The sequence below is a fragment of the Cucurbita maxima genome, unplaced genomic scaffold (genome assembly GCF_002738345.1).
Source record: "Cucurbita maxima cultivar Rimu unplaced genomic scaffold, Cmax_1.0 Cma_Scf00011, whole genome shotgun sequence".
Taxonomy (NCBI): Eukaryota; Viridiplantae; Streptophyta; class Magnoliopsida; order Cucurbitales; family Cucurbitaceae; genus Cucurbita; species Cucurbita maxima.
In genome coordinates, this window is record NW_019272027.1 from 1655444 (window position 1) to 1673178 (window position 17735).

The following is a 17735-nucleotide window of genomic DNA, read 5'->3' on the forward strand; positions in this document are numbered from 1 at the left end:
AAAGAAATTAGGTTGAAATCATAAAAACACACACATCCTGGAAGACGGTTCTGTAGGGAAGAAGGTCGAGTGACACGTGTCGAACAGCAGGCGGTAGAGTGCATTTGACCAAGTGATTTCCTTGCATCAGACATGGAATGGAGAAGCATGTTTGACTATAGGCAATGAAGCGTGTCACGAGTCAGCCCGACTCGATTAGTATTTGACCTAAGATCCGCGCACCAACCTTTTTACTGAATCGACCCGATTCTCAACCACTTCGAGCACGCTACGTGTCACTCCCAAAATATTTGTAGGTAAACCACACTTGCTAGGGCTTAAAATCGGTAGCTGACCAAGCTGACCGACCTGCCCACACATGAGCTAAGATGGAACTACCTAATCTTGTTTGACTAGACAATTACCTAAGATGGAATGCCTCGGGTAGTAAGCGTATTAGAATCGTGAAAGACAATTAGAGCTCCCGATTGAACTAGACTTGAAGAGTCGGAACTGTGAAACCTGGAGCCATGAATCCATGTCAAGGCCACCAAACTGCCTTAGGGACGTAGAAGACCACCACGACAACCCTGGTAAACAAAGGTAGTCGCGTAGGCTGATAACAGCTGGTATAGTGTCTATGGAGTTTCCACTTCCCTTTTCACTCCGATAGGGTACCGTTTGAGTTAGGCGTGAGGCTGGTTAGGGATGTGTGACTTGATAGTTCGGATTACCCTGCACGATGAATCGTCATGGGGAGCATTGATCATGCGGGTAGTAAGCGGCACTGGCACGTACAAGGGGTTACTCCCCCCAACCTCGGTTGATTACATGGCCTTTGTGACGAGTTCACCAGCTAACCTCCAATGGATGACGAGCAGGCTAACACCCACCATGTTATCCCCAAATTTATGTCTACACCAGTCATGGCTAAAATGCCCCGACATGTAGCGTAAGGAGTTCGCTCACATTTTTTAAAACAATTCTCGCAAACATGATTCAAGACCCAAACAAATGCCAACATTGTCCGTGACGTTCAGATTTCTCATCGCTGACTTGAACACTGGATTTGAACAAGTGCCACACGTTCGTTTGCTGCAAAAGTGCGATTGTGACATTGCACCATTGTGAGAGATAGGTACCTTTTTTTTAATGGTTTATTTTGTAGGTTACTTACAAATACGGAAAATAATGAAATCAGAGCTAAAAAGAATTCAAAATGAATGGCAGTAGTAGTTTTTAACGAGAGTACACAGACGACTGCTTTTTCATTCTCTTTGTACAAAAAAAACCATCCTTTTCTCAGCATATAGTGTCCTACACACCTTCATAAAATTCCCACACAATTTGGTCTCAACTCACAACTTAGAGGGATTAATACCACAACTTCTGATGGTTGTTGGTCAACTGTCTTAACCTTTGTACATACACAAAATCCCGAGTTGCAAAACGTGTTAGAAAAGATTAGTTAACAACGATATGTTGTCGACAATATGGACATTCACCACAAGTTCGAATCCATGGTTCCAAGCAAGCATGGTGAAATTTGTGCTTACAGGGCAAATGAATGAGCTTGTCTCCATCTATGAAACTGTCTAGACATATGCTACAATCGTTTGATGTTGTTGTCATCGTCAAGTCATCGTCAATGATATGCTCTATGTCGATAAAACGCTCCAGTTGTAAGCAGTTGATTGCCTCCAGTGAGAGACCAGGGGGCCTCTTGCTGACTGCAGGAACCAACCGCAACCTGTCAGCATCCTCGAGGGATATCATCTGTGATCGACTTGCTGAAATTTCTGGACTCCAATCCAATGCTTCAACAAGACCATTTCTGATAAATAAACCACTTCAGTTATGACCATAGATGAATAAACCATATCCATATATAAATCTAGGAGAATAAAATGAAACGGGATAGCTCGACAGTTCGTAGAGAGTAGAAATTGTATGAGTTTATAGGAATTGGATCCTATTTTCTGAGTATACAATGCAGGCAAATCCCTATTAACAAAGAAAATGATACAAGCAGATTCATAGCAGTCATGATCGTACGAAAGATGCCACAGGCAAACTCATGACGTGTCAATAGGTATATAGATTATGTCTCTAGGAGGACTATTCCTGTGAGACCCCACATCGGTTGGGAACGAGAACGAAGCGGTCCTTTATAAAAGTGTGGAAACCTCTTTCTAGCAGACACATTTTAAAAACCTTGAAGGGAAGCCCGAAAGGGAAAGCTCAAAGAGGACAATATCTTCTAGTTGTGCGCTTGGGCCGTTACAATTCCAATTGAATTCCCAAACTTTTATGTATAAGCAGTCTAAACAAGCACATGATAATAGAATAGCAACTAACCTGATCGTTGGTGAAGAGGCGCCTCTCAATCTCTCGAAAAGCCTTTCTCTTGCAAGTAAAACAGAGCCTGGCAATCTGGAATCCCCACTTAACCCAGGCCTCAAGCTATTCTGAATATTTGCATTGATATTATTTCTAGAACCAACGCTTATACCCGATTCAGATTGAGCAGGCGATCGATCGACAGCAAGCTACAAGAAGATATGGAGTGTCAATACCTCCAAACTAATTGAATTCAACATTCAGTCCAAGATAGCAACCCAGAAAACCACAATTAAATCAAGACTTCATAGCCAAGTAGAAGTAAAAGCTAATAAATTTTGGAAAGTTTAGTCATCACTTTCAAAACCTAGTTCTAGCATTCAATTTATTTTGGTTCTAAGGATTTCACAGCAATATGAAAACAGAATTAGCATTGAAGAACGAAAATAATCACTGAATTAACAGCAGGGTGGACAAGTGTTCTTGTTTGATCAATCCAAAATCCAGAAAAAACCTAAGTCAATGGTTAGGTGAAAAGAGCAGTACTCTCGGACCAAGAACTTAAGTTGATGAATTAGGGCATAGCTGCTCTTTTCATTATATTCCTCCTAACTGGCTATACAGTTTAGAAACACTGTTAGGTCAGAAACAAACACATAATTCAATCAAAATAAAATTTGAACAGTTCTTCCAACTCCAACAATTAGCAGCCAATTAATATAAATTTCTCGAAGTTAAAATCATTTCCAAAGTAAGAACAACACAGAAAAATCCGCACGCGATAAAGTTAACACAAACAGAGAAGTTTGTCAAATTTGTTTGTTCTTACAGGATTCAAAAACCGGGGAGATTGATGGCGTTCTTGCAGCGAGGACCGGCGGAAAGCACCACAGGCGTTCAAAACGCGGCGGTGATTGCCATTATGACCATGATGGCGGCGTTGATACTGAAGATGCCGATCGGGAGGCTCAGAATCAAGCCCTAAATCCGCGTCTGTGCGACCCAACCTATACCTCCGACTATGAAACAGCTCCGAAGCGCTCGTCATACACAGACTCAGCTGCTCGAATGCTTGTTCTTCCCCTCAAATTTGACGAAATATCTGAAATTGAAGGCGGTTTCACAAAAAGGGAAGGAAAAGGAAGCGGAAACTGGAGAGGGATTAAAAGTGGGAAGCAAAAGAGGGGAAATTACGGAGAAATATCGTTGGAAGTTGCAGGAAATGGCGGAGGATTGCTTGGTTACTTACGCTACGAGACAGATTGAATGAAGACGAAGAGAACGGAAAACTCGAGCTTGGATCGGAACTCAACAGGTTACTAGATTCTTATCTTTATCTTTTATTTATGATTAAATAATTCGGGAGAATTTAAAAAAAAAAAAAAAAACCTAAATTAATAATAACAAAAAAATCCTAAAATCTCAAAAATATTCATAAATGTTCAAAATATATATATATATATATATATATATATATCTTTAGTGTAAACTTTAGATGAGAATGACAATAATTTATTTCAAAAATATCTTTTTCAACATTTTAAATTTTTTTAAAAATACTCTTAACATTAATATTATATTTAAAAAATTGTCTATAAAACTTTAAAAATATTATTAACATTTTTTACCTTTATAAAAAAAATGTTTAAAAAAATTATAATTATTAATATATAGACCATATGGTTTCCCTCTACAAACGATATGAGATTCAGAATCCACCTCCTTTGGGGGTATGCATCCTCGCTGGCACACTGTTCGTTGACTGATTCTGTTACTATTTGTAACCGCTCAAAACCACAGCTAGTAAATATTGTTCTCTCTAGCTCATTACTTATCGTCGTCAGTCTTATCACTAACCAAAAACTACTCAACAAGTGACTCTAATATCTGATATCATTTGCTCCTCATTTCAATATCTATCATAACATGTAATAAATTTTATTCGCCCACATGCTTTTTAAGCAAATTTATAGGTGGTCACCCAACATAGAATTGCTCAAAACAAAGTAAGGTTAACTTTTTGAGTTTCTATGATTGAACTACTAAGAAAGAATGCCACTTTATTGGTATAAATAGTAACTTTCAATTTTTTAAAGTCTTTCTTAGCTATCTTATCCTAAGGATCATCTCGACTAGATGTAGTTCTGGTTCATTTATGTACCTCTAAATTGATAGATTACTTATTTATTCACTTTATTATGGAAGATGTGAGTGATCAATACACCATCATACTTTACATTATTCCTAGGCCAATTTGGTGATTGGCCATCCATACTCCCAACTTTAAACACCTATGCTAACTCTCAAGTTGATAGCCATCTTCCCCCAAGATCAATCCTGGGTGGCACCTAAAACAGCAGCAAGCCGAGGTCCGGGAGAGGGATGAGTGTCGGGGTTTAGGTCGTCGACGCCATCGAAATCCCGGAACCAGAAAACGGGAGAGAAGGAAGCTGCATTTTCAGGGACATCCTTCATGACCCACTCATGGCCCTGAGGGAAGTATATTCCAGTCCGGGGATGGGGCACCCACGTTGATGAGTTATAGGACAATGGCTCTGTTTCTGTCTCCTCTTTATTATGTGAGCTATTTGCAAGGCTGCTGAATTGGCGCCTCAATTGCTTCACTTTCCTGCAAAAAGAGATCATTATTGTCTCATTTACTTGATTGAGACACGTGTTTGAACTCGTATATCTTTGTAACAAATATTTAATGATTGTCAGATCTCACATCGGTTGGAGTGTGAAACGAAACGCTCTTATAACAGTGTAGAAACCTCTCCCTAGTAAACGTGAGAAAGGGGATAATATATGCTAGAGATTGGGTGTCAGACATTGAGCGGTGTGTCAGCGAGGACGCTGGGATCCTAAAGGGGTAGATTGTGAGATTCCACACCAGTTGGAGTGGAGAATGAACGAAACATTCTTATAAGAGTGTGAAAATCTCTCTCTAGTAGACACGTTTTAAAACTGTGAGGTTGACGGTGATACATAATAGGTTAAAGCGGACAATATTTGTTAGCGGTGGGTGCCAGACACTGAGTGGTGTGCCAATGAGGACGTTAGGATCCTAAAGAGGGTGGGGATTGTGAGATCTCACATCGGTTGGAGTGGGGAACGAAACATTCTTATAAGAGTGTGGAAACCTCTCCCTAGTAAACGCATTTTAAAACCGTGAGGTTAACGATGATACGTAACGGGTCAAAGCAGATAATATTCGCTAGCAGTGGGTGCTAGACACCAAGCGGTGAGCTAGCAAGGACGTTGAGACTTCAAGGGGGGTGGATTGTGAGATCTCATATGGCTTGGAGTAGAAAACGAAATATATTATAAGAGTGTGAAAACTTCTCCCTAATAGACGCGTTTTAAAACCGTGAGGCTAATGATGATACGTAACGAGTCAAACCAGATAATATTTGCTAGTAGTGGGTGCCAAACACCAAGCTATGTGCCAGCAAGGACGCTGGGACTCCAAGGGGGGTGGATTGTGACATCTCACACCGGTTGGAGTAGGAAATGAAACACTCTTATTAGAGTGTGGAAATGGAGTGGATTGTGAGATCTCACACCGGCTGGAGTAGGAAATGAAACACTCTTATTAGAGTGTGGAAACCTCTCCTTAGTATACGCGATTGTGAGATCTCACACCGGCTGGAGTAGGAAATGAAACACTCTTATTAGAGTGTGGAAACCTCTCCTTAGTATACGCGTTTTAAAATCGTGAGGGATGACAATACGTAACGGGTCAAACCGGACTATAACTGCTAGCAATGGGCTTAGACTGTTACAATAATATACTTTTATTTTTATATAAAAGTGGAGTGAGGCAAAGACTAGGTCATGACGGAACGAGGAATGTAATTACTATCTATCGACCTGTTTAGATTCTTAGACGAACACGACTCTCCACAATGGTATGATATTGTCCACTTTGAGTGTGGTTCTCATGGCTTTGCTTTGGGCTTCCCAAAAGGCCTCATACCAATGGAGTTAGTATTCCTCACTTATAAACTCATGATCATTTCCTAAATTAGCCGATGTGGAACTTTCATCATCCAACATAGATAACGGGGAGAAACCTCTCCTTTCTCCCTCGTCATTTCTAGGGCAGGTTCATGCATGACTCCGACCCCGTTAAAAGAACAAAAGAAAGAAACAAAAGCATAACAAAAACAAGATGATTATTACCTAAAAAGCAATGCATTCGCCTGCACAGAAGTCCTTGCCATACAATCTCAGCCAAGCAGGTTTGGAAGAAGTAATTTTCCGGGAAAATGAGCCAAACAGGTTGTGAGAAGTGATTTTCCGGGAAAATCCCAATTTATAGGGCTTTTGGAAGAGTGATTGTAGGACATATAAGTACTTAGTCATCGTAGTCCTCGTCCGTCCCTCTCGAATAACAATCTTTAGCCCAAATCCAATGAAGAGAATTTGAAAAGGAAGGCTGCCCATTAGAGGGATTTCAACATTTTCAAAAGGGGATCGAATGGGTTCTTCTAATGTGTGGCTTTAAAACTATGATTTAATGTCATTTTCTTTGGATGCCTTTCACAAAATGTAAGGATTTGGGTCTTGTGATTCTTGCTGTTTTTGTCACCAAAAGTAGCAAAATTGTTTTCGTGTCTCCGTTGTTCATCTTCCGTACGTATTTTAACATGGTATCAGAGTAAGAAATAAATCGAGCAGACTTAGCTATGGTCTTCGGATAGGCACATCTAATTGATTCGTTTCTTCTTTCATCCAAGCGTTTCGTTTGCCCCTTGTTGTCTTGCATTTTGTGATCTTCAGCTTCGATCTTTTCCGACCTATGGCTGTACAACCCCTAGCATAGCAAGCACTCCAAGAAGCTCAATAGAGAGAGGACTTCTGTTAGAGCTCAAACCCACCACTAGCGGATATTGTGTTCTTTAGGTTTTCCCTTTCGGATTTTCTCTCAACGTTTTTAAAACGAGTCTGCTAAAAATAGGTTTCTACACCATTACAAAGGGTGTATCGTTCTCGTTCTCTTCCCCAACCGGTGTGGGATCTTACAGCCTCAAACAATTGAATGACTTTCATCGTTATTCTATGTAGTGGAATAACAACAATTTTAATGGTCACACGGTATCCGAGTGTCCCACTCTCCTAAATCTTAGTAAGAGAAGATAAAAAAAGTTAAAAATTAAGAATTTATTCTTCGAGGAATCATTCATTAATTAAGATAATCAAATGCCACCTAGAAAGGTAATAAAACCCTCTAAGGTCGTCATTTATAAAAGCTTTGATTTTGAAAATGAGTGCATATCTGTTAGTGGTGGGCTTGGACCGATACAAATGGGTATGGAAGCTAGAAAGACAATAAAACACTCTAAGGTCATCACGTCATTATAAAAACTTTGATTTTGAAAATGAATGCATATTTGTTAGTGGTAGACTTGGACCAATACAAATGGGTATTGAAGCTAGACATCATGTGATCGCGTAGAACTCAATTAATTTCAAGTCTATCGCATTAACGATTGATTAGAAAAAACTATGATGAATTGTCTTATCATGGATTATCTAACAAGCTGAGCTATTCGCTAGAAGGAGAACCTCTAACTTGTGACAAGCTCTAACCGCTCTAACCAACCGAGCTATTCTAAACTCCGACCTTGTGGTTAGGAGCATGAAAACAAGAATGATAAACGCTAGAAGGAAGGTTTGAACCTTTGACTTTGTGGTTAACAGCCACACACTCTAGCCAGCTGAGCTATTCCAACACATCTATTAAAAAAATTTCTTAGTAAAAGTAGAAAAATAATAATAAAAAAAAAACAACAATGATAAATGATAAACACGGGAAGGAGGGTTTGAAAAATTTCTTAGTAAAATTAGAAAAATAATAATTAAAAAAAAAAAAACAACAATGATAGAAAAAAAAACAATGATAAACGCTAGAAGGAGGGTTTGAACTTCCGACCTTGTGGTTAACAGCCACATGCTCTAACCAGCTGAGCTATTCCAGCATATTTGTTAAAAAATATTTCTTAGTAAAATTAAAAAAATAATAATTAAAAATAACAACAATAATAAAAGCTTTTTAAAAAAATTTCTTAGTAAAATTAGAAAAAAAAAATAAACGCTAGAAGGAGGGTTTGAACCTCCAACCTTGTGGTTAACAGACACACACTCTAACCAGCTGAGTTATTCTAGCACATTTGTTAAAAAATATTTCTTAGTAAAATTAAAAAAATAATAATTAAAAATAACAACAATAATAAAAGCTAGAAGGAGGGTTTGAACCGGTTAACCGCCACGCTTTAACTAGCTAAGCTATTCTAACACATTTTTTAAAAAATTTCTTAGTAAAATTAGAAAAAAAAACAACAATGATAAACGCTCTAACCAGCTGAGCTATTCCAGCACATTTGTTAAAAAATATTTCTTAGTAAAATTAAAAAAATAATAAAAGCTAGAAGAAAGGTTTGAACCTGTTGTTAACCGCCCACGCTTTAACTAGCTAAGCTATTCTAACACATTTTTTTAAAAATTTCTTAGTAAAATTAGAAAAAAAAAAACAACAATGATAAACGCTAAAAGGAGGGTTTGAACCTCCAACCTTGTGGTTAACAGCCATACGCTCTAACCAACTAAGCTATTCTAGCACATTTGTTAAAAAATATTTCTTAGTAAAATTAAAAAAATAATAATTAAAAATACAATAATAAAAGCTAGAAGAAGGGTTTGAACATGTGGTTAACCGCCCCACGCTTTAACTAGCTAAGCTATTCTAACACATTTTTTAAAAAATTTCTTAGTAAAATTAAAAAAATAATAATTAAAAATACAATAATAAAAGCTAGAAGAAGGGTTTGAACATGTGGTTAACCGCCCCACGCTTTAACTAGCTAAGCTATTCTAACACATTTTTTAAAAAATTTCTTAGTAAAATTAGAAAAAAAACAACAATGATAAACGCTAGAAGGAGGGTTTGAACCTCCGACCTTGTGGTTAACAGCCACACGCTCTAACCAGCTGAGCTATTCCAGCACATTTGTTAAAAAATATTTCTTAGTAAAATTAAAAAAATAATAATTAAAAATACAATAATAAAAGCTAGAAGAAGGGTTTGAACATGTGGTTAACCGCCCCACGCTTTAACTAGCTAAGCTATTCTAACACATTTTTTAAAAAATTTCTTAGTAAAATTAGAAAAAAAACAACAATGATAAACGCTAGAAGGAGGGTTTGAACCTCCAACCTTGTGGTTAACAGCCACACGCTCTAACCAGCTGAGCTATTCCAGCACATTTGTTAAAAAATATTTCTTAGTAAAATTAAAAAAATAATAATTAAAAATACAATAATAAAAGCTAGAAGAAGGGTTTGAACATGTGGTTAACCGCCCCACGCTTTAACTAGCTAAGCTATTCTAACACATTTTTTAAAAAATTTCTTAGTAAAATTAGAAAAAAAACAACAATGATAAACGCTAGAAGGAGGGTTTGAACCTCCGACCTTGTGGTTAACAGCCACACGCTCTAACCAGCTGAGCTATTCCAGCACATTTGTTAAAAAATATTTCTTAGTAAAATTAAAAAAATAATAATTAAAAATACAATAATAAAAGCTAGAAGAAGGGTTTGAACAACGATAAACGCTAGAAGGAGGGTTTGAACCTCCGACCTTGTGGTTAACAGCCACACGCTCTAACCAGCTGAGCTATTCCAGCACATTTGTTAAAAAATATTTCTTAGTAAAATTAAAAAAATAATAATTACCAGCTGAGCTATTCCAGCACATTTGTTAAAAAATATTTCTTAGTAAAATTAAAAAAATAATAATTAAAAATAGAGCTATTCCAGCACATTTGTTAAAAAATATTTCTTAGTAAAATTAAAAAAATAATAATTAAAAATAACAACAATAATAAAAGCTAGAAGGAGGGTTTGAACCTGTGGTTAACCGCCACACGCTTTAACTAGCTAAGCTATTCTAACACATTTTTTAAAAAATTTCTTAGTAAAATTAGAAAAAAAAACAACAATGATAAACGCTAGAAGGAGGGTTTGAACCTCCGACCTTGTGGTTAACAGCCACACGCTCTAACCAGCTAAGCTATTCCAGCACATTTGTTAAAAAATATTTCTTAGTAAAATTAAAAAAAATAATAATTAAAAATAACAACAATAATAAAAGCTAGAAGGAGGGTTTGAACCTGTGGTTAACCGCCACACTTTAACTAGCTAAGCTATTCTAACACATTTTTTAAAAAATTTCTTAGTAAAATTAGAAAAAAAATAACAATGATAAACGCTAGAAGGAGGGTTTGAACCTCCAACCTTGTGGTTAACAGCCACACGCTCTAACCAACTGAGCTATTCCAGCACATTTGTTAAAAAATATTTCTTAGTAAAATTAAAAAAATAATAATTAAAAATACAATAATAAAAGCTAGAATGAGGGTTTGAACCTGTGGTTAACCGCCACACGCAAATTTTTTAGTAAAATTAGAAAAAAAACAACAATGATAAACGCTAGAAAGAGGGTTTGAACCTCTGACCTTGTGGTTAACAGCCACACGCTCTAACCAGCTGAGCTATTCCAGCACATTTATTAAAAAATATTTCTTAGTAAAATTAGAAAAATAATAATTAAAAAAGCTAAAAGGAGGGTTGAACCTCTAACCTTGTGGTTAACAACCACACACTCTAATCAAATGAGCTATTCCATCACATCTGTTTAAAAATTTTTTTTTAGTAAAATTAGAAAAATAATAATAATAAAAGTTTTTTTAAATAAAAAAAAACAATAATAAACGCTATAACAAACACACGCTCTAACAAATTGAGCTATTCCAGCATAAAACTATTTAATTTATGAGGTGTTTATAGATTTTTTTTTTTTTTCTAAGGTATATTTCAAGATTAAAAAAAATCTTTTTTTTACCCATGAAGATTCAAAAGATTTAAAAAAAAATTAAAATAAAAAACTAATAATAATTTTTTCCTCAAAAAAGGAAAAATGAGAACATAAGTAGTGATGGTAGGGTACAATGGAAGGCATTCAGCACGAAAGGATGACTGTCAAAACCCTCTTCTTCCCTGCGTTTTCTGTCCACCGGTTCCCCAAAGCCACAGCCCGGAAGGAAGAAACCTCTTATGAAAACGGTGGTGGACCCCCACCGGCGCCGGCCCCACCGCCACATTTCACGCGTCCAACCTGTCCCCTCATCAACCCACCAACCCAATTCACTAACTATGCCTTTTCTCTTCTCTTCTCTTCACCTCTGTCAAAAAGTTTCTCTCTCTGATTTCTATATTTTCCCCTCTTTTCTCTTCTCTGACTTGACCCATCCTTCTCTCTCAGTCAAACAATCCCACTGTTTTGTACTCATCTTTTCTTTTTCTTCGCTTTTACCTCCATTTCTCTTCTGGGGTTTGCTTCAATTTCTCTGTTTTCTTCTCCAATGGCTTCTCTCCCTCTCCCCCTTCTCTTTCTCCTTCTGGGTATCTCTTTCTCGCCTGTAATTTCTACTAATTCTGAAGGTAACTGTGAATTCAATTGAATGCCCATGAACTGTTTGATGTTTTGCCTCTGATAATTTTATTTTCTTTTTGATTTCTAAAAGTTGGTTTTTGAGTTTCTTGTTCATGTTTTTGGGTTGTTCGCCTGTAATTTCTACTAATTCTCTGAATGCAATTGAATGCCCATGAACTGTTTGATGATTTGCCTCTGATAACTTTTCTTAAAATTTTGTTTTCTTTTTGATTTCTGAAGGTTGGTTTTTAGTTTCTTGTTCATGTTTTTGGGTTGTTCTTCTGGTTTTAGGAAATGCTTTGCATGCTCTGAGGAGAAGGCTGTCTGATCCCACCAATGTGCTGCAGAGTTGGGACCCTACTCTGGTTAATCCTTGCACTTGGTTTCATGTTACCTGTGATTCTGATAGCCATGTGATCCGCTTGTGAGATTCTACCCTTGTGTTTCTTTCTCACTGTTTTTATTTGGGTTCTTTATTCTTGTTCTTTTCTTTCTGTGTTTTCAGGGATTTGGGAAATTCAAATATTTCTGGGACTTTGGGGCCTGAACTTGGCGAGCTCCGGCATCTACAGTATCTGTACTGCTCACCCTCTTCATCATTTTGAGAATTATTTAGATCTTTTTTTTATGTATTTGTGTTCTGCAGTGTGGATTATGAACAGTTTTGTGAACATTTTTTAATTTCTTGAACACGATGGATTGCATAGTTAGAGCTGTAGGTTATGGGGTTGTTTTTCTGAGAATTTTTCATAGAAAAAAGTATGTTTTTTTGACAGTTGTTGTACTTATAGGTTCACTTTAATTAATGTCTAAAAAGATATGAAATCCTATATGGCTGAAAGATCAGATAACCCTCTTTTCATTTTCTAAAGAATTATTTCAAGGAGTTTTGCAGGCTTGTTTTGTAAATTTAACCACAAAGAATTTGTTCTTCCATTTGTTTCATGGTCCACGAATGAATTAGGTTAACTAGCTTGAGATTTTAGCTTCTTTATGGCAAGGTGATGGCTTTGCTATATTCATCAGGCATTACTGACCTTTCTCGTGTTTTTCGATGCCCTGTAGGGAGCTCTACAGGAATGGGATAATGGGCGAAATCCCTACAGAGCTCGGTAATTTAAAAAACCTTGTAAGCATGGATTTGTATGAGAACAAATTCGAAGGAAAAATCCCGAAATCTTTTGCCAAACTCGAGTCGCTCAGATTTCTGTAAGCAACTTTCTATTGTCACTGAACAGTTTTGCTCCAATTGTGTCTCATTTGGTTCGATTTGTGTAAACAGACAGATGAACAACAACAAGTTGACAGGATCGATCCCGAGGGAACTCGCATCACTCTCTAAACTCAAAATTTTGTATGTTTGGTTTAGAAACAACTGCTTTGTTCTCTAGTCTTGCCCTCTCGCTCGCCCGTTATTCATTTTAGTAACGCTATCTTCAACTTTTTCTGCAGTGATGTCTCAAACAATGAGCTCTGTGGAACAATTCCAGTTGATGGCCCATTTTCAACTTTCTCAATGGAAAGGTAAACAATTTCTTTAGATCTTTGTTCTCTCTGCTGGACACATTTCATGAACCCATATGTTAGAATGGTGAGTTCTTATCTGGCATATTGTCTGAACCTAAATACTCGGATCGCCGGTTGGGCGTTCATAGAATTTCAATATGACTGAACAACCGTGGGTCGAAACTAAAGCAGTGACTCAAACTCGGTTACGCATTCTTGCTAAAACTATATGACACGGTTACGCAAGTACATTTATACTAAAATGTACAGTATCCAAAAAGAAAGTTTAAAGCTAATAAGTTCATGTTCATATACTTGATAAACAAGTATTGATGTATATTACTCCAAAAATTTATTATTTTTGTTTTAGAGTACTATTCATGGCAACTTATTTTGCCCAACGATTATTGGATGCATTCGTTTGTTTAACTAGTATCCAACTCATGTCTATTGTGCCAACAAGTATTTGACAAATGTTCTACTAGTGATGGGCTGTTGGAGTATCTGAAATGTAACCATCTAAGCTAACCTACGGTTAGCCGTTATTGTCCCTTTTGGGCTTTCCCTTCCGGGATTTCCCTCACGGTTTTTAAAACGTGTCTGCTAGAGAGAGGTTTCCACACCTTTATAAAAAATGTTTAGTTCCCCTCCCCAATCGATGTGGGATCTCACAATCGCTTCGGGGCTCAGCATTTTTGTTGGCACTCGTTCCTCTCTCCTATTGATGTGGGATCTCACATTCTACCCCATTTGGGGCCCAGCATTCTCGTTAACACATGGCTCGGTGTTCATCCTCTTTTGGGGCTCAACGTCCTCACTCTGGTGTCGGGCTCTGATACGATTTGTAACTCTTGTTAAAGTGTCCATATTTCATACGTCATTAGTCGTTCTTCGCGATCATTTTGTGAAACGATTGGTTTTCGTTCTTGAATATTTCTGGCCACTCTTATCTTTTTCTTGCTTGTCACCATGACCAATCCAACCTGGAATCCCAAAGTACATATTCAATTGAATTATTAACTGTATATGCTCTTTTCTTTGCTGCAGTTATGAAAACAACAGGCTAAGTGGCCCCGAGTTGCAAGGACTTGTTCCATATGACTTTGGATGCTAAACCTCTCTAGCTCGTCGTTAGTCTCGAAACAACGTGGCTCGGACGGTAATAGGTTCGAGTAAAAATTATTATCCTTGTGACAGTTAATAGGAACCAAAATAAAGAATGTATTAGCTTCAACTCTCGGCAAGAACGAGAATGAGAATTAGTTCTATAGTCGCCCAACTTTGGTATTTCTTTTTCCATGTAGCTCAAATTCATCTCAAACTAAACAAGAAATTTAACAACAATTTCAAGGTATTCATGGGATTAATGAACAAAATAAACTCTTCTTTCCGCATCCTACTCGTCACCTCCGTGCCACAGGTTCGCCTGAAAAATCATTTAAAAAAAAAAACATGGTGAGTATAAAAATACTCAGTAAGGAACTCCCCTATTGGGGTCAACATATGAATTGTCACAAGTCGATCAACCAAAACACGCATCAGGTGATTAATGGCACTACAATATCAATGCCACTTTTACTTTGGTAGTTATTCCTAGTTGGTCACCCGAAACCGTGTAACCATTACCACAAGGACCTCACCTCCTATTTCTTCTCATTGACTCTTAATTGCTGGTTACCCGAAACACAGCGTGTAACCTTTATTGTATAGACGTTTTCTAGAATCACCCCAAAGGTGACTATTGGTGGCTAGTTACCCAAAACACACAACATGTAACTATTACCACAAACCCCTTAACCATGGCTACCTACAAGCACAATATACCGGCAATCGACACCTATCCGGACTACACCGCCTAACTATATTACACAACAATCTGATTACACCACATTCAGATTACACAACCACCATATTATACGACAATCAGATTACACGATAATCAAATTACATACAATTACATACAGCGATCAGATTACGCTCGGTAATCTATACCTTCGAGTCGTGTAGCCTCGAAAATATATTTAGGAGAATTATGCAATATGTGTTAAGAATACATAATTATTGTGTGGTCGAAGTTTAGATAATTCTTCGTATTTTCAATCTCTTCCAATCCTACTTTATCCATCATCTTTTTTAACGGTATTGAGTTTTATTCTCCATGCTCGCCAAGTTTCCCGTTTAATGCAGAATTGAGTCCTATAAAGATTTCCTATAAAGAATCGAGTCTTTTTCTAAAATCTTGGTTCAAACATTTTTAATGCATAATATTCATTTTACAATATAATTTTTATTGCAAAATGTAAAACATCTTAAAAAATTTAATGATATTTTATAAGCAAAAATATAATATATATTCTACCAACATAATTTTTAAAATTTAAAATTTTAATAATAATATTTATAAAAAATCCCAAATTTAATTTTATTTTTGATGTAATTTATATTAAGAATATAAAACATAATATATTCAATAATATTTCATAATTAAAAATATAATACTTCAATAGATGAATATAATTTTAAAAAATATTAAAATCAAATCAATATTAAAATTACCACATGAAAAATATTTTTTGAATTAAAATGTAAATAAATAAAGATGTAATTAAAATATTCAATGAGATAAAGCCTTATGAAATTCAATTAAGTAAATATCAACTTTCAAATTTATTTTTCTAAGTAAAAAAAATATGTGGAGTGAAAATTTAAATATTTAAACTTATTTTATGTAAATTTTAAATAAGTAATTGGTTAAAATATTATATTTTGAAATAATGGATCAAATATTCAAATTTGTTATTGTTAAAAAAATCGAATATTAAAAATTTACTTAAGAAAAACAAATATATTATAAATAAAAGCAAGAAAACAATGCATATTTTCCGTACACGTCAGCTAGGGTTTCTTCTCCATGTCTCCCCTATAAATACTCACTTCTTCTTCTTCCTCTGGTTCTTCAGAAAGCATTTGCCGCTTGCGAGGATTTTCGAAGGCTTAACGAGCTCTTAAGATTTCAATCTCTTAGGCAATCCAAGCATGGGGCACTCTAACGTCTGGAACTCGCACCCTAAGAGCTATGGTCCCGGCTCCCGCACCTGGTAACTTGTTTTTTCCCCCCTCTGTTTCGCATTTGAGATGATTCCGATGTGATCTAATCAAATTTTCTATCCTGTGATTGGAGATCTCATATTTTTCTTGAACATCATGGTTATTTATTTAGATTAGAGAGTGTAAAGTCGGGAGTCTTGTTAATTTTACGTGGTATTTTGACTAGGAGGCAAAATTATGTTGTTGGTTTTGATTTTTGTTCTCGACATAATTCATCAAGTAATGATTTTATGTTTCTTTTATAAATGGAGGCAAGCGTAACGGTTGATTGTGTTGATTTTCTTCTATCCATCTGTTGAAGTTAACTTTATCAATATTTTTGCTCCCGATAAGTACACATTCTGCGAAGGATTCATTCTTCTATTGATTTGGGTTTCCGTATCTCTGTATATTCGTGCTGAAAATATTGTGTTAAATTGGCTATGATGAGCAATTTAAGTGAAGTAATAGCAAAATAGTTCCCGTATGAATCTCCATTGATTTGTATAGTTTGTCTAAATTGATTAGGTATGAAATCCTCGTTTTCTTTGGATATTAGCACATTGGTGAATTTCCCTGTGAATCCCTGATTAAGCCAATGTTCTTATTATCTTTCGTCTAAATTGTTATGGGATTAGGATCATAGTTTTAATGCCGATGAAACATTGGGAGTTCTTAGTAATTAGTCACTAGTAACATTTGTGGCTGTTGGGTGAACTTGGGTGAATGAAAGAATTCGTGAGATGCTGTATATACTTCCATTGTTGAGTATAATGATTTTTGGATATTTATATATATAGATGCTTTTGGTTGTTAACATTTATCCAGTAATATGATATGAAGGTCTTTTTCTGTTTGAATTAAATTTTTTGTATATGTCTGATGTTTATTGTAGCCGGGTTTGCGGAAACCCTCATGGGTTGATCAGAAAGTACGGGCTTATGTGCTGCAGACAATGCTTCCGCAGCAACGCCAAGGAAATTGGGTTCATCAAGGTAAGGTTTTCTGAGTTCATGACTATTTGATCATATTGGTTATATTTTGAACTATACATCCAAAAGTTCTTCAATGTCTTGATCTGTTGAACCTCAACTGTTCTTGCAGTACCGCTAAATGGCCTAGTTTTCTCAGTTCCATTAAATGTCGATGGAGGGAATATGGTTGCAGCTTTTTCATTATATATATATATCAGAAGGAACCTTGAATTTCGATTCTGTCTCTAGTTCATTTTTTTTTTCTGGAATCTTCAGTTGATTGTTGAACTTAGACTACAACAATGATTGTTAATTTTGAAGATTTAAGTTAAGTGTTTTTCATTCAGCACC

General features: G+C 36.2%; 4 protein-coding genes and 10 non-coding genes across 14 annotated transcripts; 2 read left to right on the forward strand and 12 right to left on the reverse strand.

The window, feature by feature from the left end:
- Positions 1 to 1305: 1305 nt before the first annotated feature.
- Positions 1306 to 3685, reverse strand: LOC111486117 (probable E3 ubiquitin-protein ligase RHY1A). The gene is made up of 3 exons (XM_023133133.1): positions 3149 to 3685; positions 2338 to 2528; positions 1306 to 1813 (listed from the first exon to the last, which is right to left on the reverse strand). The coding sequence occupies exons 1-3, from the start codon at positions 3365 to 3367 to the stop codon at positions 1444 to 1446; spliced, it is 780 nt and encodes a 259-aa protein (XP_022988901.1). The 5' UTR covers positions 3368 to 3685; the 3' UTR covers positions 1306 to 1443.
- A 767-nt stretch (positions 3686 to 4452) lies between these two features.
- On the reverse strand, positions 4453 to 6625 carry LOC111486209. The gene is made up of 2 exons (XM_023133251.1): positions 6505 to 6625; positions 4453 to 4948 (listed from the first exon to the last, which is right to left on the reverse strand). The coding sequence occupies exons 1-2, from the start codon at positions 6543 to 6545 to the stop codon at positions 4651 to 4653; spliced, it is 339 nt and encodes a 112-aa protein (XP_022989019.1). The 5' UTR covers positions 6546 to 6625; the 3' UTR covers positions 4453 to 4650.
- A 1604-nt stretch (positions 6626 to 8229) lies between these two features.
- TRNAN-GUU lies at positions 8230 to 8303 on the reverse strand. Its single transcript has one exon. It is a non-coding gene; the product is annotated as a tRNA-Asn (tRNA).
- Positions 8304 to 8417: 114 nt separating this feature from the next.
- Positions 8418 to 8491, reverse strand: TRNAN-GUU. The gene has a single exon. It is a non-coding gene; the product is annotated as a tRNA-Asn (tRNA).
- A 377-nt stretch (positions 8492 to 8868) lies between these two features.
- On the reverse strand, positions 8869 to 8942 carry TRNAN-GUU. Its single transcript has one exon. It is a non-coding gene; the product is annotated as a tRNA-Asn (tRNA).
- A 311-nt stretch (positions 8943 to 9253) lies between these two features.
- TRNAN-GUU lies at positions 9254 to 9327 on the reverse strand. The gene has a single exon. It is a non-coding gene; the product is annotated as a tRNA-Asn (tRNA).
- A 183-nt stretch (positions 9328 to 9510) lies between these two features.
- Positions 9511 to 9584, reverse strand: TRNAN-GUU. The gene has a single exon. It is a non-coding gene; the product is annotated as a tRNA-Asn (tRNA).
- Positions 9585 to 9767: 183 nt separating this feature from the next.
- Positions 9768 to 9841, reverse strand: TRNAN-GUU. Its single transcript has one exon. It is a non-coding gene; the product is annotated as a tRNA-Asn (tRNA).
- Positions 9842 to 9935: 94 nt separating this feature from the next.
- Positions 9936 to 10009, reverse strand: TRNAN-GUU. The gene has a single exon. It is a non-coding gene; the product is annotated as a tRNA-Asn (tRNA).
- Positions 10010 to 10331: 322 nt separating this feature from the next.
- On the reverse strand, positions 10332 to 10405 carry TRNAN-GUU. Its single transcript has one exon. It is a non-coding gene; the product is annotated as a tRNA-Asn (tRNA).
- Positions 10406 to 10591: 186 nt separating this feature from the next.
- Positions 10592 to 10665, reverse strand: TRNAN-GUU. The gene has a single exon. It is a non-coding gene; the product is annotated as a tRNA-Asn (tRNA).
- A 147-nt stretch (positions 10666 to 10812) lies between these two features.
- TRNAN-GUU lies at positions 10813 to 10886 on the reverse strand. Its single transcript has one exon. It is a non-coding gene; the product is annotated as a tRNA-Asn (tRNA).
- A 537-nt stretch (positions 10887 to 11423) lies between these two features.
- On the forward strand, positions 11424 to 14677 carry LOC111486151 (leucine-rich repeat protein 2-like). Its single transcript, XM_023133179.1, has 7 exons — positions 11424 to 11825; positions 12109 to 12241; positions 12323 to 12394; positions 12883 to 13026; positions 13100 to 13171; positions 13270 to 13341; positions 14371 to 14677. Exons 1-7 carry the CDS (start codon positions 11747 to 11749, stop codon positions 14435 to 14437), a joined length of 639 nt encoding a protein of 212 aa, XP_022988947.1. The 5' UTR covers positions 11424 to 11746; the 3' UTR covers positions 14438 to 14677.
- A 1577-nt stretch (positions 14678 to 16254) lies between these two features.
- LOC111486215 (40S ribosomal protein S29) lies at positions 16255 to 17735 on the forward strand. Its single transcript, XM_023133263.1, has 3 exons — positions 16255 to 16421; positions 17306 to 17405; positions 17515 to 17735. Exons 1-3 carry the CDS (start codon positions 16360 to 16362, stop codon positions 17521 to 17523), a joined length of 171 nt encoding a protein of 56 aa, XP_022989031.1. The 5' UTR covers positions 16255 to 16359; the 3' UTR covers positions 17524 to 17735.